This window comes from Nelusetta ayraudi, unplaced genomic scaffold, assembly GCF_046127955.1.
Source record: "Nelusetta ayraudi isolate G7.1 ecotype Tasmania unplaced genomic scaffold, CSIRO-AGI_Nayr_v1 ptg000045l, whole genome shotgun sequence".
Taxonomy (NCBI): domain Eukaryota; kingdom Metazoa; phylum Chordata; class Actinopteri; order Tetraodontiformes; family Monacanthidae; genus Nelusetta; species Nelusetta ayraudi.
This window is the reverse complement of record NW_027466095.1, coordinates 3,630,001-3,656,699: the sequence shown is the minus strand read 5'-3', so window position 1 is coordinate 3,656,699 and position 26,699 is coordinate 3,630,001. Positions and strand designations below refer to the sequence as shown.

General features: G+C 44.1%; 2 protein-coding genes across 13 annotated transcripts in view; one reads left to right on the top strand and one right to left on the bottom strand.

Annotated features, from left to right (window-relative positions):
- The window catches only part of LOC142894831 (uncharacterized), a 450,316-nt gene that overhangs the window by 74,181 nt on the left and 349,436 nt on the right, over positions 1-26,699 (top strand). The window lies entirely within an intron of this gene.
- On the bottom strand, positions 14,169-25,803 carry LOC142894842 (stromal cell-derived factor 1-like). The gene is made up of 4 exons (XM_076035664.1): positions 25,688-25,803; positions 23,938-24,055; positions 16,227-16,310; positions 14,169-15,245 (listed from the first exon to the last, which is right to left on the bottom strand). The coding sequence occupies exons 1-4, from the start codon at positions 25,752-25,754 to the stop codon at positions 15,200-15,202; spliced, it is 315 nt and encodes a 104-aa protein (XP_075891779.1). The 5' UTR covers positions 25,755-25,803; the 3' UTR covers positions 14,169-15,199.

Below are 26,699 nucleotides of genomic sequence, written 5' to 3'. Positions count from 1 at the left end.
AAACACCATGCAACTAAAACAAAAAGTGGAATGTAACACGCCCACCAACGAGAACAAACCTAACCTAAGGCCCTGTTTTCACTTGGTCACTTGTAACTGTTTTGGGTGATTGGATCACGAGAACGGATCTCGCAGCATCTGTTCGCACTCAGCCATTAACATGCGTCTCGAGCGTGCCATTTGTGATTGCATCACCCCCCCCCCCAGCCGAACCTATGCAAATGCAACATGCGTCATTTCCGTTTTTAACGACTGGGGGCAGTAAAGCGCAAAACCACGGCGAGTTTTACATGACAGCGAATAAGAATCAACTTCCTGTTTGCGGACTATATCAAGTCACTCGTTTTAATTCTACTGCAGCTCGTATGGATCCGAACGAGGAGTAACGACCGCTGGGACAGAGTGGTGACGACTTTATTTTCGGATCAACAGTGGCTGGCAAATTTTCGGATGCAACGTCACACATTTAATCATATATGTGGGGAAACTGCAACCGCTGCTCCGCTGACAAAATACACTAATCCGGAATGAAATTTATTAGCATGCTAATAAACGAGTCTAACAAAAATGATTTGTTTTGGCTTCTTGTTTGTAACTTTATAATGACGACGCCGGGAGGTGGGGCGCCGACCAAGTACGTACACAGGAGAGGTGAGTGGAGTAGGCGGTCGTTAATGTGGACTGAGCTCTTCTGTTAGCACGTCCGTGACGAATGCGTTTCTATGCGATGCAACCACCAGTTGGTGGTCGCATCAGATTTGGACTGTTTGCACTTGGTCATTTCATGCGTTTTTCGTATTCCGATCGGCAAAAAACACATGAAATGACCAAGTGCAAATAGGGCCTAAGTTTGTTCAAACATGCTCTCAACTTGTATATAGAACAAAAACAAAAACTGCAATCTTATGCACGGGACAATGCATCTGCAAGAACATTTTCTATGCCCTTCTTATGTATTATTTCTAGGTTGTAATTGTGGATGATGAGGGCCCATCTCATTAACCGCTGATTCTGGTTGTACATTCTGTGTAGAAAAGTTAAAGGGTTATGGTCAGTGTACACAACCACAGGAACAGAGCTGCAACCAACATACACTTCAAAGTGCTGCAAGGCAAGCAATAAGGCCAGTGCTTCCTTCTCAATGGTGGAATAATTTAACTGAGGCTTTGTAAATTTTCTCGAGAAGAAACAGACGGGGTGATCAATTCCATCAGTACCTTCCTGAAGCAATACAGCCCCAGCTCCCAAGGCACTTGCATCTACCTCCAATTTGAAAGGCAAGGCAAAGTCTGGGGCAGCGAGAACAGGTGCACTGCACAATAAAGCTTTTGCATTTTCAAAGGCATGCTGACACTCTGTAGACCAGATAAACTGCCTATTAGCACTAAGCAAAGTAGTTGAAGGAGCCATGACAGAGGAAAAATTTCGGCAATAGGAACGATAATATCCTGCCATTCCAACAAATAATAACGGATAATCAACAATGGCCACTACCTTGGTGTGCACGGCCCGCACTTTTCCCAAGCCAACTTCCTTACCTAGGTAAATTACTGTAGCTTTCCCGAAATCACATTTAGCTAAATTTACAGTTAAATTAACTGCCGTCAATCTGTCAAACACCATTTTAAGGACTTTGATGTGTTCTGACCATGTGTCGGTATATAGAACCAAGTCATCCAAGTAAGCGTTGGACTGGGGAACACCAGCTAGCACAGTATTAACCAGTCTCTGAAAAGTTGCTGGAGCATTACGCATACCAAAAGCTAACACATTATATTGTAGAAAATTATCAGGAGTGACGAAAGCAGAGATCTCAGAAGCTTGGGCTGCGAGAGGGACCTGCCAATAGCCTTTTAACAAATCAAGACTGTCTACAAATGGCAAGGATGCAATTACATGTTGTGCTCTACCAGTTAGTTTGCACTGGTAAGGCAGACCAGTCCTGCTTTGGCCAATTTAACATGACCGCAAGGCGTTCAAAAGTTTGAAAAAAAACAGCTACCTCTGATTCCCTAAAAGGAGGTTGCTCTATGTGCCTCAACATGTCAGCCTTAAGACCCTGTAGTGCTGGAGAAGTGATGGTGGAGGAGGTACCTGACGGGGAAGCAGGCGCTGCCAAAGTTGCTGGAGGAACAGAGGCGGGGGAGATGGGAATTGCAGCAGGTGGTGGGACAGCAGACTCAAGCTCCAGTTTGCGCAGCCTGGTGGCCTGTTCCAACTGAAACTCCAGCTCGAGCATGCGTAGAGCGAGCCGGTGCTTGTGCTCGGCTTTCTGAGCTCTCTCCCTTTCCCGGTTTCACGTTTCTCTTTCTCCACTCTATCCTCCTGCTCTCTATTCAGACGGGCTAAGCGAACTTTAAGCTTCACCTCATCAAATGACCCTGTTGGGGTCGGTGTGAAGGCCGTGGTCTCCCTCCTAGGTGAGACAGCCGGTGACACCCGTGTCTCCACAGTTTCAAGGTAGGCTGTACCAGAAAGCTCTGCCTCCGGAACATGGCCCAAGACACCTCGCTGCACTAAACCCTCAAAAACACAAGGTTTGATTTCCCTTTTTAATTTAGGTTTGCCAAGGTCAATGCCATAAAATTGGGCTATTAAAACTAATTTGGCCTTGCGGCATGATTCAAAAGCTCCCCTTGATGGATTGAAAGCAAACCCATCAACATCAAAACCAGAAGCCATTGTGCCAAAGGCACAGTCCTTACCTTTTTAAACTAATTGGACTTACCACCTGGCTACAGTGCAATACCAGTACCTCGTCAATGCAATATTTGCGACCCCAATGCTCAACAGGATCCCGGACTAGCCCCCAATTATGTTACGAACCCAGGTAGTCTAGGGTCACGGGTTGCAACATAAATTAAAAACCAGAGGGCCGTCGAGCATTTGGGAGGCAAAAATGAGAGGGACACACAGGATTGGGGAGTAGGAACGTGCTTATTTTTAATTTCTCTTTCTCTAATTGGCTTGAAAATTCCAGAGAACTAAACATGCAGGATAGTTCAGAGTTCAGTGGGTAAGAAGAAAAGAGAAATGATGTTTGGGGACGGTGGTGAGTGAGTGAGGAGGCCGGGGTTTCTTCCATCACAACCCCCCACTCATCAAAACTCAACAAAGCTCAACTCATCAAAGTGTTGTTGGCTCCAATCTGAGCTGCTTCCTCTGGTCCTTCTTCCTGATCAGCTCTCAGGTGGCGTCCACTGGAAGGGGGCTGCCTGGAAACCAACGGTGGGGCTTAACTCTGTCTCCAGGAACCGTTGCAGACCTGCAGACCAAGCAGCGTCTGCAGGTCTGTGACGGTTCCTGGATCCCGCTGAGACCCTGGAAACCACCGACGGGGCTTCACCCTTTCTCCAGGGTCTCAGTGGGATCCAGGAATCCCCTCAAACCTGCGGCCCTGGGGCGAGGCAGCGTCTGATTGTGCGGTGCTAGTTGTGTTGACATCCTGTGTTCTCCAAGGGGCCACTTTGTTCTGGGACACACACACATTCATAAATAACATAGATGAAGAAGATTAGAATCACAATCACACGGAACACTGGGCATCGACATCACATACAATGCAGATTATATTGTGCATGTCCCACTTTCCATTGGAAGTGTGTGTGTGTGTGTGTGTGTGTGTGTGCTTGTGTGTGTGTGTGTGCGCGCGCGTGTGTGTGCATGTCTGTGTGTGTGTATTAATTCCCGGGGTCGTGCAGGTTGTTTCCATTGTGTCAGTGTTTTCTTTTGCCACAATTTTATAAAGACGGTATGTTTTTTCTTCTCCGTCTTAATGCCGACTCAAAACCTAACAAGTGTTTTTCCTTCTGTGTGGGCCAACAAGATTCCAGTCTTTGTGTTTGGAGAGGCTGGAGGTCAATCTCGATCAAAACCTACCTGTCTCATTACATCTCAACACCACCGGGACCCTGACAAAGACGATCGTCAGGGGCCAGCGGGACCCTCGCCGGGGCGAAGGTGTTTCCTTGAGGACCCCTCATTGTCTTCAAACATACAACGACCACATAGCAGTAAAGAAGTCTTTTGGGATGGAAGGTCAAAGGTCGACAAGTAAGCAAGTCCCACCGAAAGCTTCCTGCCAACGTTTGGACTCCCGAGATTCCGGTGATTCCAAATTTATTCAAAAGAACATTTTGATCCCAATAATTCGGCCCTTTGTTATTCCGCTGTGAGAAACTGAAACATGTTTCAGTTTGAATCCCGGACAAACAACACGTCCGTACATACAATTTATTGAAACTGTATTTTAACAACTGCGATGAACTGGTGACTTGTCCAGGGAGTCACCCTGCCTTCGCCCAAAGACAGCTGGGATAGGCTCCAGCAGACCCCCATGACCCTGAATTGGAATAAGCGGGTATAGAAGATGGATGAATGAATCAATGTATTTTAACTTGGCAGTTTTAATTTAAATCTTTGGATAAATTAACAGCAGTTTAGAGTCAAAACTTGATGTGAACTAGATTCTACTGGGTCTGATTCATATTGCAACCTGATAAAGAGAAAATCAGAAATATTCAGAAACGAGTCCCTTTAAGAATTTAATTGTGGAACTTCTGTTGATCACATTCAAATTGGGTCCAGTTAGGCTGTTGGTTGTTTCACTAAACTCTTGCCAAAGGCAGCTGGAAGTAGAAAGAAATGTGTTTAATGTTGCTTCATTCTTTCTTCTTTTAATGGTAAAATACCAACCGATATCATCCACTGTAGCATCCATGCTAATCGCTTTAGCAACAGCTCAGCAAGGCCTCCAGTCACTTGTTGAATCTCATCGTCTTCTTCTTCTGTGTTTTTTTTAGTAAGTGTGACAATTCCAGGTCAGAAGCTCAGTTTGCTTTTACCTTGAAAACATTTGTTGATCCCATGGGATTAAAAGTTTATTTAGACGGGACAGTGCGCGCTGAAACACAGGAAACGCAAAAATGTTAGCAAACTTTTACTGGCACGACTCCAAGTCAATATTAGCATTAATCTTTTCAGGCTTTGTGTTCTAAAGTAACTCGAAGCAGACGTTCAACTCTGTCGTTTATCCACACCAGTGGTCTCTAAACGTTTTTTAGCAATGGGCCACATGACGGAACTGCATGATGTCGGCGGGCCACGATTCGTTGAGCGGGGGAACGGGAGCGGGAGCGCGCTATTGCTGTCGCGCTACGCTAACGTGGCGGCAAAGTTACGTGGCGGCGGGATTATGCCTGCCTTCACGCGGGCCGGACAGAGACACGCAGCGGGCCAGATGTGGCCCGCGGGCCGTAGTTTGGGGACCCCTGATCCACACCCTCTTTTCACGAGCGATCTTTGTTTCTGTTCTCTGTGGCGCTTGATTTTAGCGAGCTACTGTTTCTTTAAACACGCCGTGCTTCAGGCGTTCTTCTTCTTCTCCTTCACGGAGTGAACTTGCGGCGCCACACCAGGCCGGGCATAGGTCCTACATCGGTTTCAGTCATTTCCAGCGTGTGTATACATATATATATATACATATGTATATATATATATATATATATATATATATATACATACATATATGTATATATATATATATTTTTTACACTGTACAAAGCGACACACCAGACAAGTGCTACACATTGCCATCCTGCAACTATTTTTCACGTTGCACTCCCTGATCTGTTGCTGATATCTATTGTTTTATTTTTGTAGTTTTTTTTTTTCATTGATGTTGCACTTATGACTATTGGCAATAAGTGTAATAAATACTCGTGTTGAAAGAAAATTGTGAGAGAATCGTGATCTCATTTCAAAACAAACAAACAAAAAATGTCATTCTCATTTTTTCCAAAATCGTGCAGCCCTCCCTCCTCCTGATGTCCAGGCAGTGTAACATTTGCATCTGCTTCTGGGTCCTGACTGCCACCAGCTCAAAACAGTCCTCCAACACAGTTTAAATGCACACAAGCTTAAACAGGAGGTAATCGTTAATTAACTATTAAAATAATTGTATTATAATAATTGCAAGACATTAATAACATTATTAATGTTTTCAAGCAAGACCATCAATATGACGTTATTTTCTCTGTAGTTACACAGCAATGCGTATGCGTTTTTACATGTTCATACATGTTATCTTTTCTCTAACTGGCCATTTACACAGGGACAGATTCTTTAAAATCGCACATTTTTTGCTGGAAACAACTGAAGATGATGATGATGATGATGATGGCGCTGCAAGTTTAACACCTGAAGCACACTCTATTTAAAGAAGCAGTAGCTCGCTAACAACATGAGCACCACTGAGTATACAAAGAAAGATCGTTCGTGAAAAGACGGCGTGGATTAACGACAGAGTTGAACTTCCTCTTCGAGTTATTTTAGAACACAAAGCCTTAAAAGGTCCATGTTGAGGTTGACTGGGAGTTGTGACTTATGCCAGTAAAACTTGGCTAACATTTCTGTGATTTAGGTTTCTTACCTCAATATCCCAGTCCGCCGACCCAAAAGAAAATCAATAAAAAAGTAAAAAGAGAGGTTTGCGAATCGCTTACGTTGTGTTTATTTTAACTTTGCACACAATCCACGATGGATCCACGAGCACTGTGTGTTATTGTTCACTATTGATTGCGGTTTGTTGCAATGGAGGTTTAATTGGAAGACCGCAGGCTGATCAGCAGTAACAGGTCCATCGCCCAACGCTCCTGTTGTGAGTGGTCGTCTTGCACCTCACGGTGCAGGGCAGGGGGTGGACTTTAGAGCTGTGATGTCAGCGTTTCCAAAAATGATTGGTTTAGGTGTTTTACATGAAGCCGGGCAAGGAGGCGTTCCGCAGGAGCAAGCGAGATAATAAATAATAATAATAAAACTTTGTACAGTGATGAAATAACTTATGACAATGGCGGGGGTAATTTGCCATCTCAGCGATGGACAAGAAATTTCCAAGGTAAACTTTGTGTGGATAATAACAACAACAATAATAATAATAATAATAATAATAAACTTTTATTTGTACAGCGCTAAATCACAACCAAAGGCATCTCAAAGCGCTTTATACAATCAGAGAGAACCAACCGGGCCCCCGGAGCAAGCAAGATGCAACAGTGGCTGGGAAAAACTCCCCTGTGGGAAGAAACCTAGGGCAGAACCAGACTCCAGAGGGCCATCATCTCTGCCCATGAGTAGTTGGGGTGAAATACAATAATAGAGGAGAGACAGAGAAAGAGAGAAAGGAGCAGAGTGAGCCAGGGTGGCAGACAGGACAGAGTGAAAAACAGATACACCAACCAGGCATTCACAAAACGGATATAGATACAAAGAATAGGAAATAATTCAAGGCTGCTGTCCGTGTGGGCTGTAACTGTCCATGCTTTGGAGGGCAAGAGCCTAGCTCGATGAACAATCTGCCGATAGGACAAGTCCAGGTCCTAGGCTTGGTGGTGGGACAAAGCGATGACACCAAGACCCCCAGGACAGCACAGTCCAGCTCCTGGCGCAGTGGTCATCACCTGCAGGGGACATAGAGACTGCGGCAGTATCATGCATATCGAGCATACTGTACAAAGCATAATGAGAGCTTGTTTGGACGGAGAGATGTGTTTTACGTCCCACAGAGAGCGCAGTGCTGTCTCTGATTGGGATCACATCACGTGTTAGCGGTAGTTATCGAGATGATTTCACAGAAGTAATTGCAAAACGTAGACCCACTTAGTTTTCACTGGCCCCACCGGGCTATCGGCCCTAGCATTCCGGGTGGCCCTGACGGTTTTTAAAGCCACTGGGCCAGTTATATTGTCGACCCCAGCAGTGTAATGCTGGAGCCCCCGTGAGCTGCAACCTGTAAACATCTGGAACCTTCTTTGCTAAAAAGGCCTGCAGTTAACAATATGCACACGCACTCAGTGGCCACTTTATTGGGTGCATCTTGCGAGTGTGCTCACTGTCGCAGGGTACACCTAACTCCTCCTAGCTAGCTCCTGCTGCCTGACCAACGGTCTCCAACCAGTTTGTCACCTCAGACCTCTGACCCCTGACATTAACATCCTTCCAGCTTGCCGAGCCACAATCTGCTTCTTCCACCACATAAATTCTGCTCTTCAACAGAAAGCAACCAGGCAGACTCGCTGGGTTTGGGCTGCGTTCCATTAGCATTTTGTGCCCTTTTTATTTGACGCCAACCTCACCACACTAGACTAATAAAGTTTTTTTCTTCTTCTTCTTCTTCCAGAGCTGCCAACTTTTACAAAAATCTTGGAGTGAGATTTAGTGGTGGTATATAGCAGTGGTCCCCGACCTTTTTAGCACCACGGCCCAGTTTAATGTGAGACAATATTTTCACGGTCCGGTATGAACGTGCGATCGTTGATGGGGGGGGGGGTGTAGTGTCCCCTGCTTTGCGAGGCGGTCCTGTTACTATACAGAAGCTCACCACCAAATGGCAGTATACCTATGTTCACCGCTTTCGACGGTACCGTATGGCCAATGCAGCCCTCCAGCGTGAGAAATCCGAGGTGTGGCGTGAGAGCGTGAGGAACAAGTCAAATGCGTGAGTCTCACACCCAATGTGTGGGAGTTGACAGCTCTGTTCTTCTTCTTCTTCTTCTTCTTCAGTTTTCCATCCAAGTTCTTTCCATCGCCCCAAAGCTGCTGCCTGTAACGTCATACCTCCTGCCTCCAGCGGGCAGACCGACGAGTCAAAGGAAGGGCTCGCGCCTTCAACTGAAACTTCTTCAAACGACTCATCTGATGAAACCGACTGTGAAACTCAGACATCATGCAAAACTCAGTGTGATGTCAGTAATGATGGAATGGAAAAAAATTAAAATTCCACAGCCCCTTAGGGGATTTGACCCCATGACCTCACGCACTGAAATGACTGCTTTCATAAAACAATAACTCAGTAGCTATGAGGGCGGTTTTTGGTTCACATCTGACTGTGATGAATCCATGAACAAGTCCTCAACCCTTGTTTTTTGCATACTGAGCTCTGATTGGACCTGATTAAAATCCCCGCCTCCTGCCATGTGTCGGGTGTCTGAACTTTGACCTCCAGCCTGACCTGCTTGCTCGTCCATGCACTGCGTTTATTGTCGCACCTTGAAAATGAGGCCGTGGGAGACGTGAACATATGAAACACATGATTTTTTTTAGGTTTTTTTAGTTTTTTTTCCCAAGGAAAGCAAGTTCACAACCTGAACTTTGCAATTGGGCTTGTATGAAGGCCAAGTGAACCTCAACCAGCAGGAATCCGCTCCTATTGAATGTGATGTCTTACTGGAAGTAGCTGGAAGTTTGTTTCAAGAGAAAGAAGAGCAGCTGTGACGTCTGTTACCAGATGGTGCGAGCAAGATGTGGAAGTGCTGTGGATGTTAGTAGAAAGGCCTACACACACAAACACACACACACACATATATGTTTATATATATATATATATATATATATATATATATATATATATATATATATATATATATATATATATATATATACATATATATATATATATATATATATGTATATATATATATACATATATATATACACACACACTACTGTTCAAAAGTTGTAGGTCACTGACTCATTTCTGCTTTGAACTCCATTGTAAGCAGTTTTATGTAATAATGATCTTGAATGCTCTGCAGTCATTATGAGTGCACTATAATCTAGACGTGCAAATGTACATAAACATTTCAGTGTTGACTGAAAACTATTTCCAATGTCTAACTAAACGTGATTGAGAGAATTGAGGAAATGTTCACTTTTCGGGGGGGGGCAATTTTAAAGCGTTGAACTTCTGTACTCGTACATTGCACACTTGACATTCGTTCTCTAAAATCACATTCAGTTAGACATTCAAGGCAACAACCGTCAAAGCCATCCCAAAATGTGTTCAGCACATCCTGACTGATTTTCCCGCATGTGTAATGTTCCTAAAGCATTGCAGTAGATTATTTCATGAGGCTGCTTAACATGGAGTTCAATGCTGAAATCAGTCAGTGACCCTAAAGCTTGTGAACAGTAGTGTGTGTACATCAGCGTCACACTAGACTTTATCGTTAACGGTCATTTTGATCGATGAAGTTGCAAAGATTTCCGTCATGCTCCTCTGACGTCTAAATAGATTTGATTTTACCGTAATTTCCGAACTATAAGCCGCTACTTTTTTTTCCCATGCTTTGAACCCTGCGGTTCAGCTAACGGCCACTAGGGGACCTTCTCCATTTATGGATTTTTGGGTGGACTCGGGAAAGAGTGAGACAGGCAGTTCGCGTGAACAACGAAAGCAAAAGTGGAACCAAATACAGAACGAGAGCAGGACAGTTTGCGCAAAGGACGTTTTCATGCACAAACCCTCATTATGGAAAAAAAGAAAGAAGAATTGCATATGATGCAGCTTTTAAGTTAAAGGCAGTCGATCTGGCAAGATCGCTCGCGCTCTCGTCTGTATGTTCTCTTGTCTTGCTCTTGTTGTCGAGTTCTGGTCCGACTCCATACCAATTAACCGAGGTGACCAGCGGGACCCGGCAAACAGGATCCGCGGTGCGAGTCCAGAGTCGCAGGCTCGCAGCCGCCGAACCGATCCGCTCCGCGGACCCGTTTCCTGGCGAAACACCTGCGGCTTATAGTCCAGTGCGGCTTGTTGATGTACACATTTGTTTTTCCCCCTAACTTTAGCTGGTGCGGCTTATATTCAGGTGCGCTTTATAGTCCGGAAATTACTGTAAAATTATACTACACACAACACGGTAGCTATTTAAGAAGCGCTGTTAAAAATTGACTTACACACGACCGAGAATGCCACTGGCCAGCTTCTAAGAACCAAGTCCACGCTTACTCATGGTGGTAAACAGCCGCGAACGTAAACATTGGCACATAACGTACTTGAAACGTTCCCTTTAATGTACTAACACACACATACACTCACACATTCGCACTTAAAATGTTACACACAACATAATTCTTGCAACACACAACAACATATTTCCCCTAGGATTCCTTGCGGCTCTAGGGGCAAATTCATCAATCAAATTGGGCTTTTTAAAAGAAACTTCTGACACGCAAACTGCCGCAACATTTTTCTTCTGAGTGAAGCCACCAAGATGATGCATTCAGAGAGAGAATGGCCGATTAGTATTGTAACGGTCGTTTGGATTGTGTTCCACTTGTGTTCTGTTCTGCTCTGTTGCCCGGTGGATATATATATATATATATATATATATATATATATATATATATATATATATATATATATATATATATACAATAAGCCTCCAATCTGTGGTCAATCCGTGGACTTGTGAAACCTCACCGAGCAGCTGTCCAACATTTTACAGTGAAGGAAAAGTGTTTTCTGCCTCTGGGGGGGAAACGTCAGAGCGCCGGCTGAGTTTCCACTTATTTCCTTCTGCTAACAATGCTAATGGTGCTTGTCCGCTAAGTGCCGGCAGTAGAGTTCGTCCACTGAACAACAAAGGGCCCAGTGACCGAACGACTCTGGGATCAGTGGGAGCTTTTTGTCCTCAACGTCCCCCTAAAGCCATCCGTGAATGATGTTGTCAAATCCCACTCCCCCTTTTTTCCCCACTGCTTTGATGTTTCTCCGCAAATGCTAATAAACAAAGCTGTGACTGGAGTTGTTTTCTGGTAAATGATGTTTAGCTGCTGTTTCTTTGACTCTCTTCACACAGCAGCAGCGAGCCGTGAAGGCGTTTATTTTTGTACTGCAGTCTATCGGGAAAATGCTTTTGGGGACCATATTTTTTTTTTTTTGCTACAGTACCTGGTGTGCCACCACATTGCCAGTCTGGTATCCAGTTCTTATAATACACCCATGGTTCAACGAGCTAGCTAGCTTTGATGCTAGCAGCAGTAGTGGGGAAAGCAAGCTAAAATTGTTTAAAAATGATTTAATTAGCAGTAACTTAAATGTTAGCAGATGCTGCCGTCACATGATAACAACACAACTTGTTTATATTGTGAACAATGTAGCATTTAATATACCTAAAAGCTCCATCTAGTGTTGTCTTTGTGTGGCAAGGCGCAGAGGGCCCGGGCGGGCTTCCAACCCCAGACTCCCGAGTAACAGCCATGCACGCTTTAACCATTCAGCCAAAAGGTATCTCCCCTTTGGCCAAGTAGCCAGGGCGCATGATCATTTGGAAGCATAGTGACCGGACCGCCACTGTCACATCTGCGTGTGACAATTTAAACTTGCCATCTTCCCGACTCACGCGGGGGGGGGGAGGAGAATATAAAACAGAATGAGTAGTACTGGTTTTCTGTAAACAGAGTCAGGCCTTTTTTAACCGGTGTTATGCTCGCTGGAACCACACCTCGTGTGACCGTGCCCCTGAAATCTTTGCTCTTGTTGTTTTTTTCCGTCTCGCTGTTCCATGTGTCTCTTCATCCGTCAGTGAGACTCGAACGGCTCCCCAGCGTCTCATTCACCGCTGATGCAAACTCTAATTAGCCCGCTGGCCTTTTTTTTATTAGCCGTGGCTGGCTTGTCGTATATCATCTTCTTTCACCATAGAATATTTCAGACAGTAAATTGAGGCCTCAGTCTGTGTGAACGCGTCAATATAAATGCTTTCTTAATAAACATTTCAGGAGTCTGTCAGTCGCTGCCTCGACGGTCCCAGCTGAGTTCAGGAATCCAGGGGAAAAAAAGCCCCAAAGTTTCCAAAATTCACCCCTGCGAAACCTGCTGGACCACGTCCAGTCTCGGTCTCATGGCCCTCGTATCGCCACGCAAAGGTCAGAGGTCAAAGCTGTACTATAAAATGAATTGGCTCTACATGGTCGGACTTATTAGAGCTGACGGATTATAAAAAATGAGCAGAGCTCGTGTGGCGGCCAGGATTAGTGATGAAGCAGAACAAATGAATTTTTCTTTTCTTTCTTTTTTTTTAACAATTATGTGGTGCTAAAATATCCCACAGGCCTGCTGCTAATGTGCCTCACGTGTTCATTTCCTCTTTTTCAAACTCTTCACCGGCGGCAGGAAATTAGACAACCACCGGCCTGAAAAGTCGATTTTGGAGCGCGTTGTCAGTAATTGTGTGAGTGACTCAGTGAATCAGTCAGTCTGTAGCTGCATTTCCATCACCCCGAGAATTGCGCAAAACCTGGTCATGGAAACGGCTACATTTCGAAAAACCTCTCCAATATCGCTAAAAGTTTTTTACACTCGTGAGGTGGTTTTTCCAGACACGTCGATACACAGGCATATCGCAAAAGTATAATGCATTTACGCGCCACTGGACGTGACGTATGGGGTCACGTGACCAGTTCGCTTCAAGTGAAAACAGCGCTTTACGTTTGGACAGAGGAGAAAACAGAATATTTTTTTTACAACTAATCAAAGAGAAAAAAATATAACAAACATTCTTTGCAGTAAACAAACAAAAGCAAACCTAATTCTTGTTCATCTTACGGGACGAGATTTGACAAGAATTACAGTTTATGCACTTCACACCCTTCAACGGAAACACCTGCAAATTGCAATTGTACCATGTCGAAATCTTTTAAATATCGCTTTTCTTTTGCGAAAAACTGTAATGAAGCACAGTTAGTCAGCCAGTCACACTGAGAAGCTGAAGACATACAGCAAACTAGAGAAGCAGTTGGTAAGTATAAAAACGAAAATAAAAAAATAGTTTCAAAGACACAAGTATCGAGAGGTACGGTGACAAACAGGAAGTTGAGTGTTGTCACGTTTCCTGTGTGAGCGATGGGACAGCTGATGTCGGTGTTGACGTAAAACACTGCAGTCACTCATTGATCTTCCACCGTCAAATTTAAAGGCCAAGCGTGCAAGACTCAGCAGCATCCAGTAGCTGGAAAGTGTATTGTAATGGTGCTAATGCTAACCACCACTTTTTGATGCTTCGTCCTGCTTCTTTTTTTCAAAATCACACACACAACAGACCCACAAGCTGTGGGGCCAGATTTTTTTCATTTTTACTAAAACTCAATCAGTCCCATTTTTCTTCCATTAAATATTGCACACTGTTCCTTTAACCTCTATTTTACAATACCAAGTGTGTAATGCTGGTCCATCTACATTCTCATATCAGTGTTTGTTGAGGTTCCTCTGCTGTTGTTGTTTTTTTTATGTTGTTGTTTTTTTTATGCGGTTGCATCACAATAGAAACATTTGATGATAGCTGACTGATACGTCCAGTTAGTAGAAAAAAAATAAAGTTCTTCAGTCTCACTTCTTCGTATTCTTTATCAGTACAGTTTGGCCCTTGGCAGAAAATACACTCAGCCTTATATCAGATTTGCATACAGCGCTTAACATAGTTTGCAACTGGTATATATGTGCACATATATATAAATATGTATGTATATACATATATATATATATATATGAATATGTATGTATATATATATATATATATATACATATATATATATATATATATATATATATATATATACATATATATATATATACATATATATATATATATATATACATATATATATATATGTATGTATGTATGTATGTATATTTGACACAACATTTCCATCAATTTTGCATAAAATGCAGTGAAAAAACAACTTCTTTCCATTGGCTTATCCGGAATATTTAGCACCGTCTGCGCCTGTTTCTTGAATGTGTGTGTGTGTGTGTGTGTGTCTGTTGCAAAGGCCATCACTGATTGGTTCCCTTGCATGTTTCCCCACTCACCGTCAAACTCCACATTGACCTTTTGACCTTCGCAGCCAAGCCCTGCAGCAACAGCAACATTGTTGCCAGCTGAGTCTCGTCATCCATCAGTGAAGTGAAGGAGGCTTTTGTTTCACACCCTCCATCCGTTCCAGACTCACTCGTCTCTGCACTCTTTCCAAACAGGAAGTCTCGCGGCCGCTCGTCTCTTCGGGCGTCAGCGGGACAGGACGTGAAGGCGGCTACGGTTATGGTGGTTATCCAACAAGGCCTTGCGTGTCACACAGGAAGCTGGAACCGAGTCTTGGAATTCCCCGTGTAGGTTAGCGTAGAGTTGTGGTGTTTGTTAGAGTTGTGGGTCTCCCGGGGGAACCTGGTATTGCTACTGCTGCTGTTGTTGTATTGTTGCCTTGTTAGTTTTGTTGTTGTTGTTGTTGTTGTTTTGGCGGTGCAGTTCTTATGTGCCAGTGGTCCAGAGAAGTGCTCGGGTATATACAACGTGGTTATATACATACATCCATAGCAGTGATAGTGAGGTATACAGGGTTGGCAGCAGGGGGTGCTGGCACGTCTTCAATGGAGCTTGTTGTTTCCTGCCTGTCTCCTGCTCTTCTTCACCCTGAGAACAAGGACAAATGAATACAATGAAGGTCATTCATGAGCCTTTCAGGGATGTCCCGGACATTTGAGCTGTATTTATGTATGTTTTTTATCTGTCCTTTACAGCGACGTAGGGCGTTAGCGCTATTTCCAATCAGCCCCCCCGTCAACAAAACTGTCGTGGCCCACCGACACAATGCAGTTCTGTCATGTGGCCCATTGCAAATAAAGTTTTGCCACCCCTGGTTTAAATAAACTGAGCGAAGTATAGACAACACGTTACATCGTGCTGGTCTCTCTTTGACACTTCCTGATTCCAGATGCTGCTGTTCCTGCTTTTAGAAAACGAGCGAAGAATTGTTTTTTAATGGGAGGTCGGTGAGGAAGTGAGTGACATTCCACAGTCACAGTATTGTCAACAGAATCGGCAGGTTAGGCACTGAATCTGCAGGGTCAGTGGTCAGTTCAGGAGTCGCCAACACAAAGCATAGATGTAACCTTTGTTTTCAGTCAAAGATTCTGTTGTCTGACGTCAGCTAATCGGCTGCGTGTCTCCGGTCGCTGGCAACAACATCACACAGTGAATGAGCGACTGCAGTCCGACATGAAAGAGGGGACACTGACAGAGAGCAGCCGCACTGCACATACACGCACAAGCACGCAAAAGCACACACGCGCACACACACACACACACACACAATCACATACAAATGCACACGACAAACAACAAACACAAGCGCTGGTTGTGCAGTTTCTCCTGCATGATTCTCTGTCCAGTGACTCTCAGGTTTCACATGCGTCTGAAAAATCTGCTTCAGAAATGAATAAATAAAACAACTGTCAGTCTGAGAAGAAGCACATCGACCGAGTGCCACTCCCCAAAAAAATGTCTACACAACAAAGATGCATTTTGACATTAAGACAGAATGAAGGAGTTGGAAAAGTGTTTAAAAATATAGAAATAGCCGGATAAAGAGATTGTGTTGTTTCTCTTTCTTACTTGTTGATGGCCTTCTTCAGGTAGCGCTGCAGCCACTTGGTCTCGGGGTTGATGCAAACCTCCCTGTTGTTCTTCAGCTTGGCACTGCAAGGTGGGGCAGATGTGTAAGAAATCAGTGGCGAGTTTCACCAGAGAATCACAGCAGCGACGGGAATTCTGTCTCTTTTCAGCCAGTTTAAGTAGATCCTAAGATATTTTTGTTGCTGCTATTATTTTATGACCAAATGATGTGCTAAAATTAATGAATAACGTTCATGATATCAAAAACATTAGACATTAAAAACATTATACTGTGCACACTCGACATGGAATACAGTGCTGTAAAAATAAATATTAAATACCAAGACAAACACCCATCCCCCACATAACTAAGTGCAAGTGAAAGAACACATCAACAAAACGTCAAAAGATAAAAACAAAGATTTGCAAAACAAACAAAAAACAGCGTTCGCTTGAATATTTTGAGTTTAGCCAAGATTGTCATTCAAAAAACTAAATGCCTCAGCTTCAAGGGATTGATCCTGTTTCTCCTTTCAGCAATTAAACAAAACAAACAACTATGACATCGCAGCAGCACTGGAAACTTCAACACCATGAAGTTGATAAAGCATTTGCAGAAGCCAGCGTTACCAGCTTTCATTCAGAAAAATAAAGTACGCCTCCCGCAGTGCTAAGGACCTTAAGCATCACAGGCCAGTGGCTCACCAGTAATGGTAAATCATAACTTAAAGCAGGGTTTCAAAAAAGTACATGGTTCACATAGTTTGAAATGCTTTGCACAAATAGACATTAGGAATAAGCTGAATGAATGTTTAAAACAATCAATAAAGTGCAGGACAGCTGACTTTTACAAAGGAATTAAATAAATAAAGGGAACGCAGATAAAAAAATAAAATAAAATAAGTACAACTCAGGATAGTGATGCTTCTTGTGCCACCACACATGACATCATGTCAATTTCTAGTTGGCATGACGTGACAGGAATTCTAAGTCCTTCATGTGTCCTGTTTCTTCATAAAAGAAAGACTCTAAAATTCCAGGTGTGTAAATAGGTCAAATTTAACTGTAAAGAATTCCGCCTTCGTATTGCCAAGTCCATCTCCCATCAAGATCTCTTCCCCATGAACAGTCATCTGTTTCAGCACAGGAGGGAGTTGGGAGGAGCCTCAGCCATTTCCGTTTGCCGCTGAAAAAAAGAAGCGATCCCAATTCACAGCCCATTCATAGCCTACTCCAGTTGGTGTGAATGGGTTGCGCAATATTATTGCCTGCAGCTACGTAGATTATGGTTTTGAACAAAAGAAAAAAAAATCTATTATCAGCTTAGCCTTGTTGCTGTCTTGGGGGAGTTCCTGGTGCTTCTCGTTAGTTTCCTGTAGTATTTGTTGTGGCTCACTTTTCCGCTTTGCGCTCGTCATTTGTGTACCGTAATTTCCGGACTATAAAGCGCACCTGAATATAAGCCGCACCAGCTAAATTTAAGGGGGATGCACCAAAGCTCACAAAGACAGAGCGCATAAAGACAAGAGAACATACAGACGAGAGCCAAAACAGAAAAGTTGCGCACTGAACACACTGAACACACATCGAACCGCTGTCACTTTTTCTTCATGCGCACTGCAACCATTAAAGTCGCTTCATGAACACTGAACCCAGAAACCACCTGTCACTGTTCATCACCTTGTCGCTTTAGCACTTCCTGCTAAAGCGCTCCCTGGCGGGTGAAGTAAAATCCACTTCCAAGCCGCACCTTTGCATAAGCCGCATGGTTCAAAGCGTGGGGAAAAAAATAGCGGTTTATAGTCTGGAAAATACGGTATATTCTTTTCCATGATGCTCCCCGCAAATGCTTGATCGAGTTCACAGTGTTGAAGTTTCCATGCTGCTGCCACCCTTTGAAACATGTTTTTTTCTATGCTGTTTTGCTTTTCACTTTGTGAAGCTTGAAGTAAGTCCACACCGCTGACATTACCACCGCTCTGCAGACTCGTATACTCTGGCTGCTACTCACGTGACACGTGGTGGTGGTGGTGGTGGTGGGGGGATTTCTTCTTTGGGGGGGCATAACAGAAGATAAGTGAGAAGCAGTGGCGGGACGTGCATTTCACATCAAGGCCATCAGTGGTATCATATTTATATCATATACAAAATGAATACACTTCATAACACCCTCAACATACAGAATCACACTTACACATTGCATCACCGTCATACAGGTGACCTCGTCAAACAACACAGTTTCCGCAGCATTTCAATCATAATTAAGATGATGCAACTGAGGCCACTGATACTGTCAAAAGTTACAAATTGGGAGATTTTCAGAAATTCCTCAACAAAGTTTGAATAAGTCCCCCAAAGCTACACTCTGTGACCTTAAACTCCAAACTTATCCAATAAACTACTGCGCATTGTCGCCGGTTTATATGCGAGACCAATGAGACGACGACAAATTAAACTATTGAACTCTTAAATTGTTTAACAGTTGTTCGTGTTGCTGCAGCTGCTGCGCCAATGCAGCATGTTATTTACATTTCAAATTGCAGATGATTCGGCAACTAAATCTTCACATTCTCCTTCAGCCGTCGTGGGTTCCCCACGGTGGCAACTGGATCTCCGACTTGAGTTAAGTCTGTTAGGGTTCTCAGGGCTTTTCCAATCACAGGAAGCTTCCATGTAAGTTCAGTATAAAGCCGGCTAGCTGGTCATGGCTTCATATGTTTGAGATCTGATTGCCTATCGCAACTGACTGTGGTTCGGTTCACTTACAGCGAACAGGAGCCTGCTACGTTGATTCCGAAGGCCTCAGATTTAAAGGAACGTGAAATCTGCCAAGCCATGACAAGCCAGCTGAAACATGATTGGACAAAAACTCTTCTGTAATATACAACAATGGAAGCAATGCGACCAAGTGGATATTTTCCGACGTGAAAAGACCAAACTATGGAGAATGACTTTATGATCTTTTATATGAGAAAATTTACTTTGCTAAGTAAGTCTAGGCCCGCAGAGAATGCCTGACAAATCACCGACAGATATGTGCTGTGTCTCAATTCAGGGTCTGCATCCTTGAAGTGCGCATTTTGAAAGGAATTTGCGTCATCGCACTGCGCGAAGGCTTGTCCCAATTCCCAAGGGTGGTCGGAAATACGCACTTGTTTTAGCCGATTCCAAGGATGCACCGCTACTATCCTTCGCGTACTTATGTATCCCATCAAGTCAGCTGAAATTAGCGGCGTGTACTGGTAAAGACACAACATATACATTTAAGTATTGAAGTTTCACAGAAAGTATCCAATTTTTAACGTAGGATTTTACTTATTTGATCAGCCAATGGCATCGTTAGATGGCGAACCAATGGTTAGCTTGATGCTATAAAAACGTCACTTCCGGGGTTGGCCAGCAGGAGGGTACGGCGGTGACGAAACAAGGAAATACGCCGGAGGCTAGACCGTCCCGTGTGATTACCAGGGAGGCGGGGTTTGGTCCGTCCTTCGAGGCTGGGTACTCGAAGAACGCTTCCTTCAGACGGTGGACACTCGGTCTGAAGGGTGCAGACCCTGAATTGAGACACAGCAATGGACTCCATGGACTGCACTTATATAGCGCTTTCCAGCACCTTCACGGGACCGCGCACAAAGGCCTCTCATTCACCCATTCGCACACACATTCATACACCAATGGATGGAGATAGATGGCGCCACACATCTTGACCGATCACTTGTCACTTTTGCCAAAAAAAAACAAAAAAACAAAACACAATTGGTTCCCCGAAAAAACGGCCCCCAATCAGGAGCCGGCTGCCTTTGTTCACACTCTCTGTTTTCGTTCGCAAACAACAACCCGTCACTTAATCACAGTCACTTCATCTGCCGCAACTTTGATCCCAGTTTGGCTGGGGACGCCTCCAGTTTGGTCTCGACTCCGCCAGCGACGTTGATGGAAGGCAGGAAGGCGAGGGAGCAGAGGAGGAGGAGGAGGAGAGATAGTGATGGAGCATTTTTGGCAGCACGGGATGAGGGACGAGTCCAAGATGCACTGAGAAATATATGTAAATGTATACATAGAGAGTGTTTTATCTGCAGCTCCACTGATTAACTTTACAGAGATTCCATCTGATTGGTCAGCTGTTCATCCTGTAACATTCCAGCTGGTTTTGTTCCACGACCGTCAGTAACCTCAGAGAAAAAAGGAATTACAACATAAAATGACAATGCTGGTACTGTGGTCAGTGTATTCTTAAATTCCTGCTACTCCCGCTCATGTTTAACTGTCCACTTAAACTCACAGTTCCCGCACAGAAGCTTCCGGATGCACAATGTTTTTGCTGTTAGATTTGGAATTAACTTGCCTATGAACTCGACCGTGCCCGTGATGCGTAGGACGCCTGTACTGTCAGTGGGCCTTGGTATGTTCTGTATTGCATGTGCTTTGCTTTGATCTGGTTGGACTCCACTTGCAGACAGCTTGTCACCCATGGAGAGAATTTATTGAAAGCCAAACTCACACTTACTCTTGTTGAGTTTTAGTCCATATTTTTGTATGCGCTCCATCACTCTGTACAGCCTCTCATTATGCCATTATGCTCTTGAGCTGTGGACCCCCAGATGATGATGTCATCAATGTAGACTCGAACTCCTCGATGATCTGCTCCATCGCTCCGTGAAATATCTCAGGTGCTGCTGACTTTATTCCAAAAGACAGTCCGAGAAAACACTACCTACCGAAGGGAGTATTACAGGTATAGTACTTTGTGCTGCTTTCTTCCAGTCTCAGCCTTGTGAGGCGTCAAGGTTGGTGAAGTACTTAGCATCTGACATTTCACCGATGATTTCTTGATGTGTGAATGTTCACGCTTTATGTTTTCATTTAGGTCTTTAGGGTCCAAACATATTCGCAACTGTCCATTCTTTTTCTTGGTGCTGACCATTGAGTTGACCCAGTCTGCAGGCTCATTAGCCTGTTTAATCACTCCTAACATTATCATTCTGTCCAGCTCTTTCTTTAGGCCGTCTTTCAATGGAGCAGGAACTCTGCGTGCTGCATTGCGCAATTGGTCGGGCACCTTCCTTCAACTGTATTTTATTTGTGAAGAACAACACACTGAAACCCTTGAAAACTTCTGAGATGTTCTGGACCAGTGGTCTCCAAACTTTTTTAGCAATGGGCCACATGACGGAACTGCATCATGTCGGCGGGCCATGGTGCGGTGCCGGTGGGGGGTGGGGGGGGGCACTGGTTGCCTGGAAATAGCGCTAACGTCCCGGCATTTTTTTTTTGTTGACGGGGTGGTGGTGGGGGGGTTGGAAATAGTGTCTGCAACGTTACGTTTTATACCAGCCCCAGTTCTTCACAGACTCTGTCACCCAGAAGTGATTCACGCCCCTCATTCACAACAAAGAACAATAGGTGGTGCACTCATTTTTACTGTGGCACTCAACCTGCATGTGCCCAAAAATGTAATTGTTTCTTTGGAGAAGAGTGAGCATCAAATTTACTGAGCACCGCATCCAACTTCTCATTGTCTCCAGGATTGTCAAACACGAACATGTTAAATACTTCTATGGCCTGTGGCCCTTAAATCGTCAGCAGCAACGCCGCCTTTCTTGCCTCTGGCTTCATCTCAAGTCCCAAAGCTGCAACATACTGGTAGAACTGCTGTTTGAAAGCGCGGCAGTTTTCGTCCACGTTGCCTGTTAGCTTCAAACTTTCCGGCGGTTTCAACTCCATGTTGTCCTTAACCATTTGCTCCTGGAACAATGTCATGTTTGTGTTGTTTGTTGTTTAATCACATGCTCTCAGCTACAAAAAAAAAAGGTCACCACTTCAATCTCACGCTACACTTTTAAACCTGACAACCAATAGGTGGCGCCACCCGGTGGTCAAAACATGTAACACACAATCACAACAATCATCATCATCATCCTCATACAGTGCAACTTTGATGTCACGTTGCTGCAATTTGCAACTTCTTTTTTTATTATATTTAATTCCATCGCTTGCTTGCGCTAAAAAAATGTTCCAAAATGTTTTAAATTTCCTTCAAAATATTTTCAGGTGAATTCTGCTGATCTCAGAGGCTGTTTGAGGCGATTATGTTTTTTTGGGTTTTTTTTGTGGATGTGAGAAGGTGTCCAACTCGTCTCCCACAACTCGACTTCACTGCAAGATGGGATGTTTCTGCCTCCCACACATACACACACACACACACACACACACACACACACGCTCTAAGTGGGTTTCCCAATGTGAGGTCGTGCCACCAGTCATGAATCAAGTCCAAGATGCTGGATTTGCAGCGATGATCCATCACAGATTCCTGTTTTTTCCTTTCCTGACGTTCAGCAGTCGCAGAGAGAAGTTGAGCACGATCGAAGCGGCTTTCGGACAAAATAATAGCAGAGACCATTCAGTACCCTTTTTAAGAAGTTGTTGACTTTTCTGATTGTGCATCAATGAAACGAGAATCTAAGATGCTGCTGAACTCTGGCCCCAACATCTTTGGGTCCTCCATCGCAGGTCCCAAAGAATAATAATTAAAAAAAATAAATAAATTAAAAAAACTGCCCAAATGACACATGATCATGGTGTCTTTGAGGTTTTCACTGAGCCCCACAATCCTGCAGTGGCAGAAGTTCAGGATCAGATGGACTGAACAGTTAAACGTCTTAACTTCCTGTTTCCATTCGCCTCAGCTGGACGCTGAGTCTCTTTAAGAGTCTCCACCTGTGGCCGGTGGAGACTCTTAAAGCTGCCTCCACCAGCCATAGAGAGGCCACTTTATTAGGAACACTGTTTGTTCTGAAACGACAGGAAGCGACGGCTCAACTTATTGACCGGACAGGATTGATCATTTATTTATTTGAAGAGGAAGAAGACGAAGAAGAAAAAAAAAAATTAGGAGAAGAAGAAGACCCAAGACATAGTAGTGGACATGCACAGAATCTCTTGAATTGAAGCTCTTAACTGTAATTATGGAAGGCTTGCATTAATTACCAAACTTCACATTTACATCCACGCAAAGATTATCTCAACAGTGACCCAGGCCACACGGTCAGATGGGGGCTGGGGCAGGGTAGGGGATCCTTTCATCTGCTTCCATTGAGATGTTCCGGCTGAGCGCCACCCGCTCTGACCTCTGAACGCCCTCTGACCTTTGAAACTCTCGGCCATCTGTTTTTTCTCCAGTCCCCCTCCTACTTCAACCCCAATGGAGTGAGGGGGGCGAAATACAAAGGAAATCACTTTGACCCTTAATTATGACAAAACATCAACCAGCCACTTTTCTCCATCAAGTAAGAATGGAGGGACATCAATGCCTCACTCCTCTGCCAACGGTAACGCTAATGCTAAGACTAACACCTCGCTTTTACACACATCTCAAATTGGATAGCCAGCAGCCGGAGTCAGCTTGTCTGGACGAAAACGGCGTTGGGTGTTCTGGAGTTTTTGAAGCATTTCTGGATCAAATCTAATTTTCATGGACTGCATTTCATCCATCACAGAGTAGCCGATCTTTATGCATCACTGAAAAAGTTTTTCAGACTTCTTCAAGACCAAACACATACACTTAAATAAACCTCAAACAGCCATAAACTTTTTCTCTTTCAACTTTAGTGTATCATTTTTCTTGCATAAAAAGGTCAGCTTTTTTTTTCCTACAGCAGAACAAACATGAAAAGGCATCACAGACACAAGCTTGTGAGCAACTCACATGACTTGGAAGGGGCAGTTGGGTGTGTGGAGGAACTTGAGTTCTTTGATGGAGCGCTGGGGCACCGTGTTGAGGGTGGAGCGACACCAGCAGCGTTCCACCAGGCTGATGGGCTTCGCTGAGGACCAGGAGGAGGAGAAGAAAAATTAATAAAGGTGGTGAGATAAGGGCAGACGTGGGAGAAAGTAAGAGCGTGCGTTTAAGGTCCCACATTACACACATTTTTCAGATCTTTGTATATTTTTGCCCACTGACCTCTTCATTAAAACAACAACAAAAAGAAAACAGTTGGATGAGTGGATAGATAGATAAATAATAATAATCATAGAGAAGGTCATTGGTAGGGCTGCAAGGCATCCTATACATATTTCATGAGATAACAGATAGCAGGTCTATCGCAGGGCAAAAGACCCGTTTGGATTATGACATAGAAAAGACCTTCACGACAAAAAGTTATTCGTAGAACATTTGAGATCCCAACCGTTTTCAAAAATCGCTCAACATCCCCCCCGAAACAACCATGATACTAAATAGCCTCACCATGGGACAAAGACCCGCACGTTCCTTGGATAGACCAGCATTTCATCCACTCTGACCTTTGACCCCTGACAAAGTGGAAGCAAGCTATTTTCCCTTTTAATTCGCAGAACTAAAGAATCGTAAATGTTAAACGTCTGAAACTTTCTGTATGACTGTTACATTCCCACTTTAGTCTAGGGGGGGCAAAAAGTAACAATAGAAAAGAAATATTGGGTCGGAGGGGAGTGAATAATGCAGGAAAAGTTTATGGAAAAGGTAAAAGAAGAATTTATTAAACTCTGTCTACGAAACAAAGGATTACGTTTATGTAATCAAGCAGCTGGCCTGCTAAACTAAATACAATGCAAAATCAAGAGCACCTCCTCTCCTGAGGAGCGCGACACACCAGCACAAGAGCCAACGGTTGCATGCCTGTGGGGAGCAAGCGAGGGAAAGAGCAAGGGAGAGACTTCCTCTTTCTGCAGCCTTTTATGTGCCACAGCCTGATTGCGCATTTGCCTCATTAGTGCAGGTAAAGAGACAGCTGCAAAGAGAGAGAGAGAGAGAGAGAGAGAGAGAGAGAGAGAGAGGGCACGATCATGACCCCAGTTGTAACAATCACACAGACTAGACCTTCACAAGGACAAAATAAAAAGAATGGTTTGGAAATGTTACACCATTTTCATTGTCTTGCCCTTTAAAGTCGCAGCACACTCAAAATTCACAAAAAATTGCTCAAAAAAACACTGCAAAACTATAATGCACACTAGCGCCCTCTAGGAATGTTGTAGAGACATGCAACAAAACCCATCCCAACCCAACCCATAGTTCTTGGTGCAGATAAATGCTGTTAAAAGATTTAAATGAGTTTTTTTTTTTTCTCCCAGATGTCTGAAATAACTATATGTATATTTTAAAATGAGATGTGACTCGCCTTCAAAATCTTCCCGTCGTGGATGAAACCATACAGTTTTTTTTCCACTCAAGTTTCACAACTTTGCGCATCAGTGAAAATGAGCTGCATGAAACCTGAGGGACGGCCACCAACGGAACAACTTTAAAACTTTAAAACGGACAAGAAACGAGTTTCAGACAAGTTCCAAGCAGCAGCAGTGAGAAAAAAAACTCCGGACAAATCTTCTCGACTTCTCAACATCAACTTTCCTTCCAGCATCTTTTGAGCAGCATCTTGGCTCCAAATAACAGAAAAAAGGAAAGTGTGGAGACTCACCGGTGGAGGACGGGACGTGCGTGGTCACTGCCAGCAGACACAGCAGCACTAGCAGCTTGATGTCCATGGTGGAGCTGCTCTTCTTCTTCTCCTCCTTCTTCTTCTCTCTGCTACAATCCTCACTGCCAGACTGAGCAGCAGCTCCGGCTGCAGGCCTGTTAAGGCTCCTGCTGAGGGAGGAGAGGGTGAGGGGGGAGTCCCACTTTCTCAGGAGGGAGGGAGAGGAGAGGGAAGGGCAGCCAGTGAGCAGAGACTTCCTCCATTGTTGGCTGAGAATCAAGGAGGAGAAAGTCTGCAGGAAATTCTTTGCTATTCTGTCTTTTCCCCCCACGTTCTTAATGTTCCCGGAGAATGTTCCTAACGTTCTCCTGATCTGCCGGGACTGGAAATATCCGGTAGAGGAGCATGCCTTGTTGTGATGTCAGGGGTCAGAGGTCAGACTGGCTGAAGTCCATAGACAGGTAAAGCAAAAGTGAAACAGCTCGAATAGCCACAAGGTGCAACCAAAGTCCGCAGAATACCTCCAATTCTGATGGAGTGTTTTTGTGTGTGTGTGTGTGTGTGTGTGTGTGTGTGTGTGTGTGTGTGTGTGTGTGTACATTCTCTGTTTACAAGCTCCTGGGACTAAAAAGGTACCTAATAATGTGTCAAAACCTGTGCAGTTCAGCAAAAAAATCATGATGCCGAATTTTCCGGTGTCAGAATCAAACTGATACATTTCACTGCAGTTTCAAACACGTGTATATGTGAATGTTGTAAATCAATTCATGGGCTTTAAAAATATGTTGTTTTTTTTTCATTTGTTGTGGAGCAGATGTGATGTTCTAAGGTCTGATCCTGCACGCTGGACTTTTAGTCCCTCTGCTCCCATCGTGTTCAGAGAACCTGCTGAATATTCAATCAACCGCAGGGTCTCGCTACTTTAGTTTGGCGGAGCTCAGAGTCGTCACGTTGTCAGATGGCGTCTGAGCACGCTGGAGGGTTCAAAGATCAGCGTTTCAGCCCCCCCCCC

What these genes read in the sequence shown, in the direction of transcription:
- LOC142894842 (XM_076035664.1), bottom strand. Translation starts at nt 25,754, where the DNA reads ATGGACATCAAGCTGCTAGTGCTGCTGTGTCTGCTGGCAGTGACCACG. An exon ending in GCACGTCCCGTCCTCCACCG is followed by an intron (nt 24,056 to 25,687) that starts GTGAGTCTCCAC and finishes CCTGGTCCTCAG; the next exon opens with CGAAGCCCATCAGCCTGGTG. An exon ending in AACTGCCCCTTCCAAGTCAT is followed by an intron (nt 16,311 to 23,937) that starts GTGAGTTGCTCA and finishes CCCACCTTGCAG; the next exon opens with TGCCAAGCTGAAGAACAACA.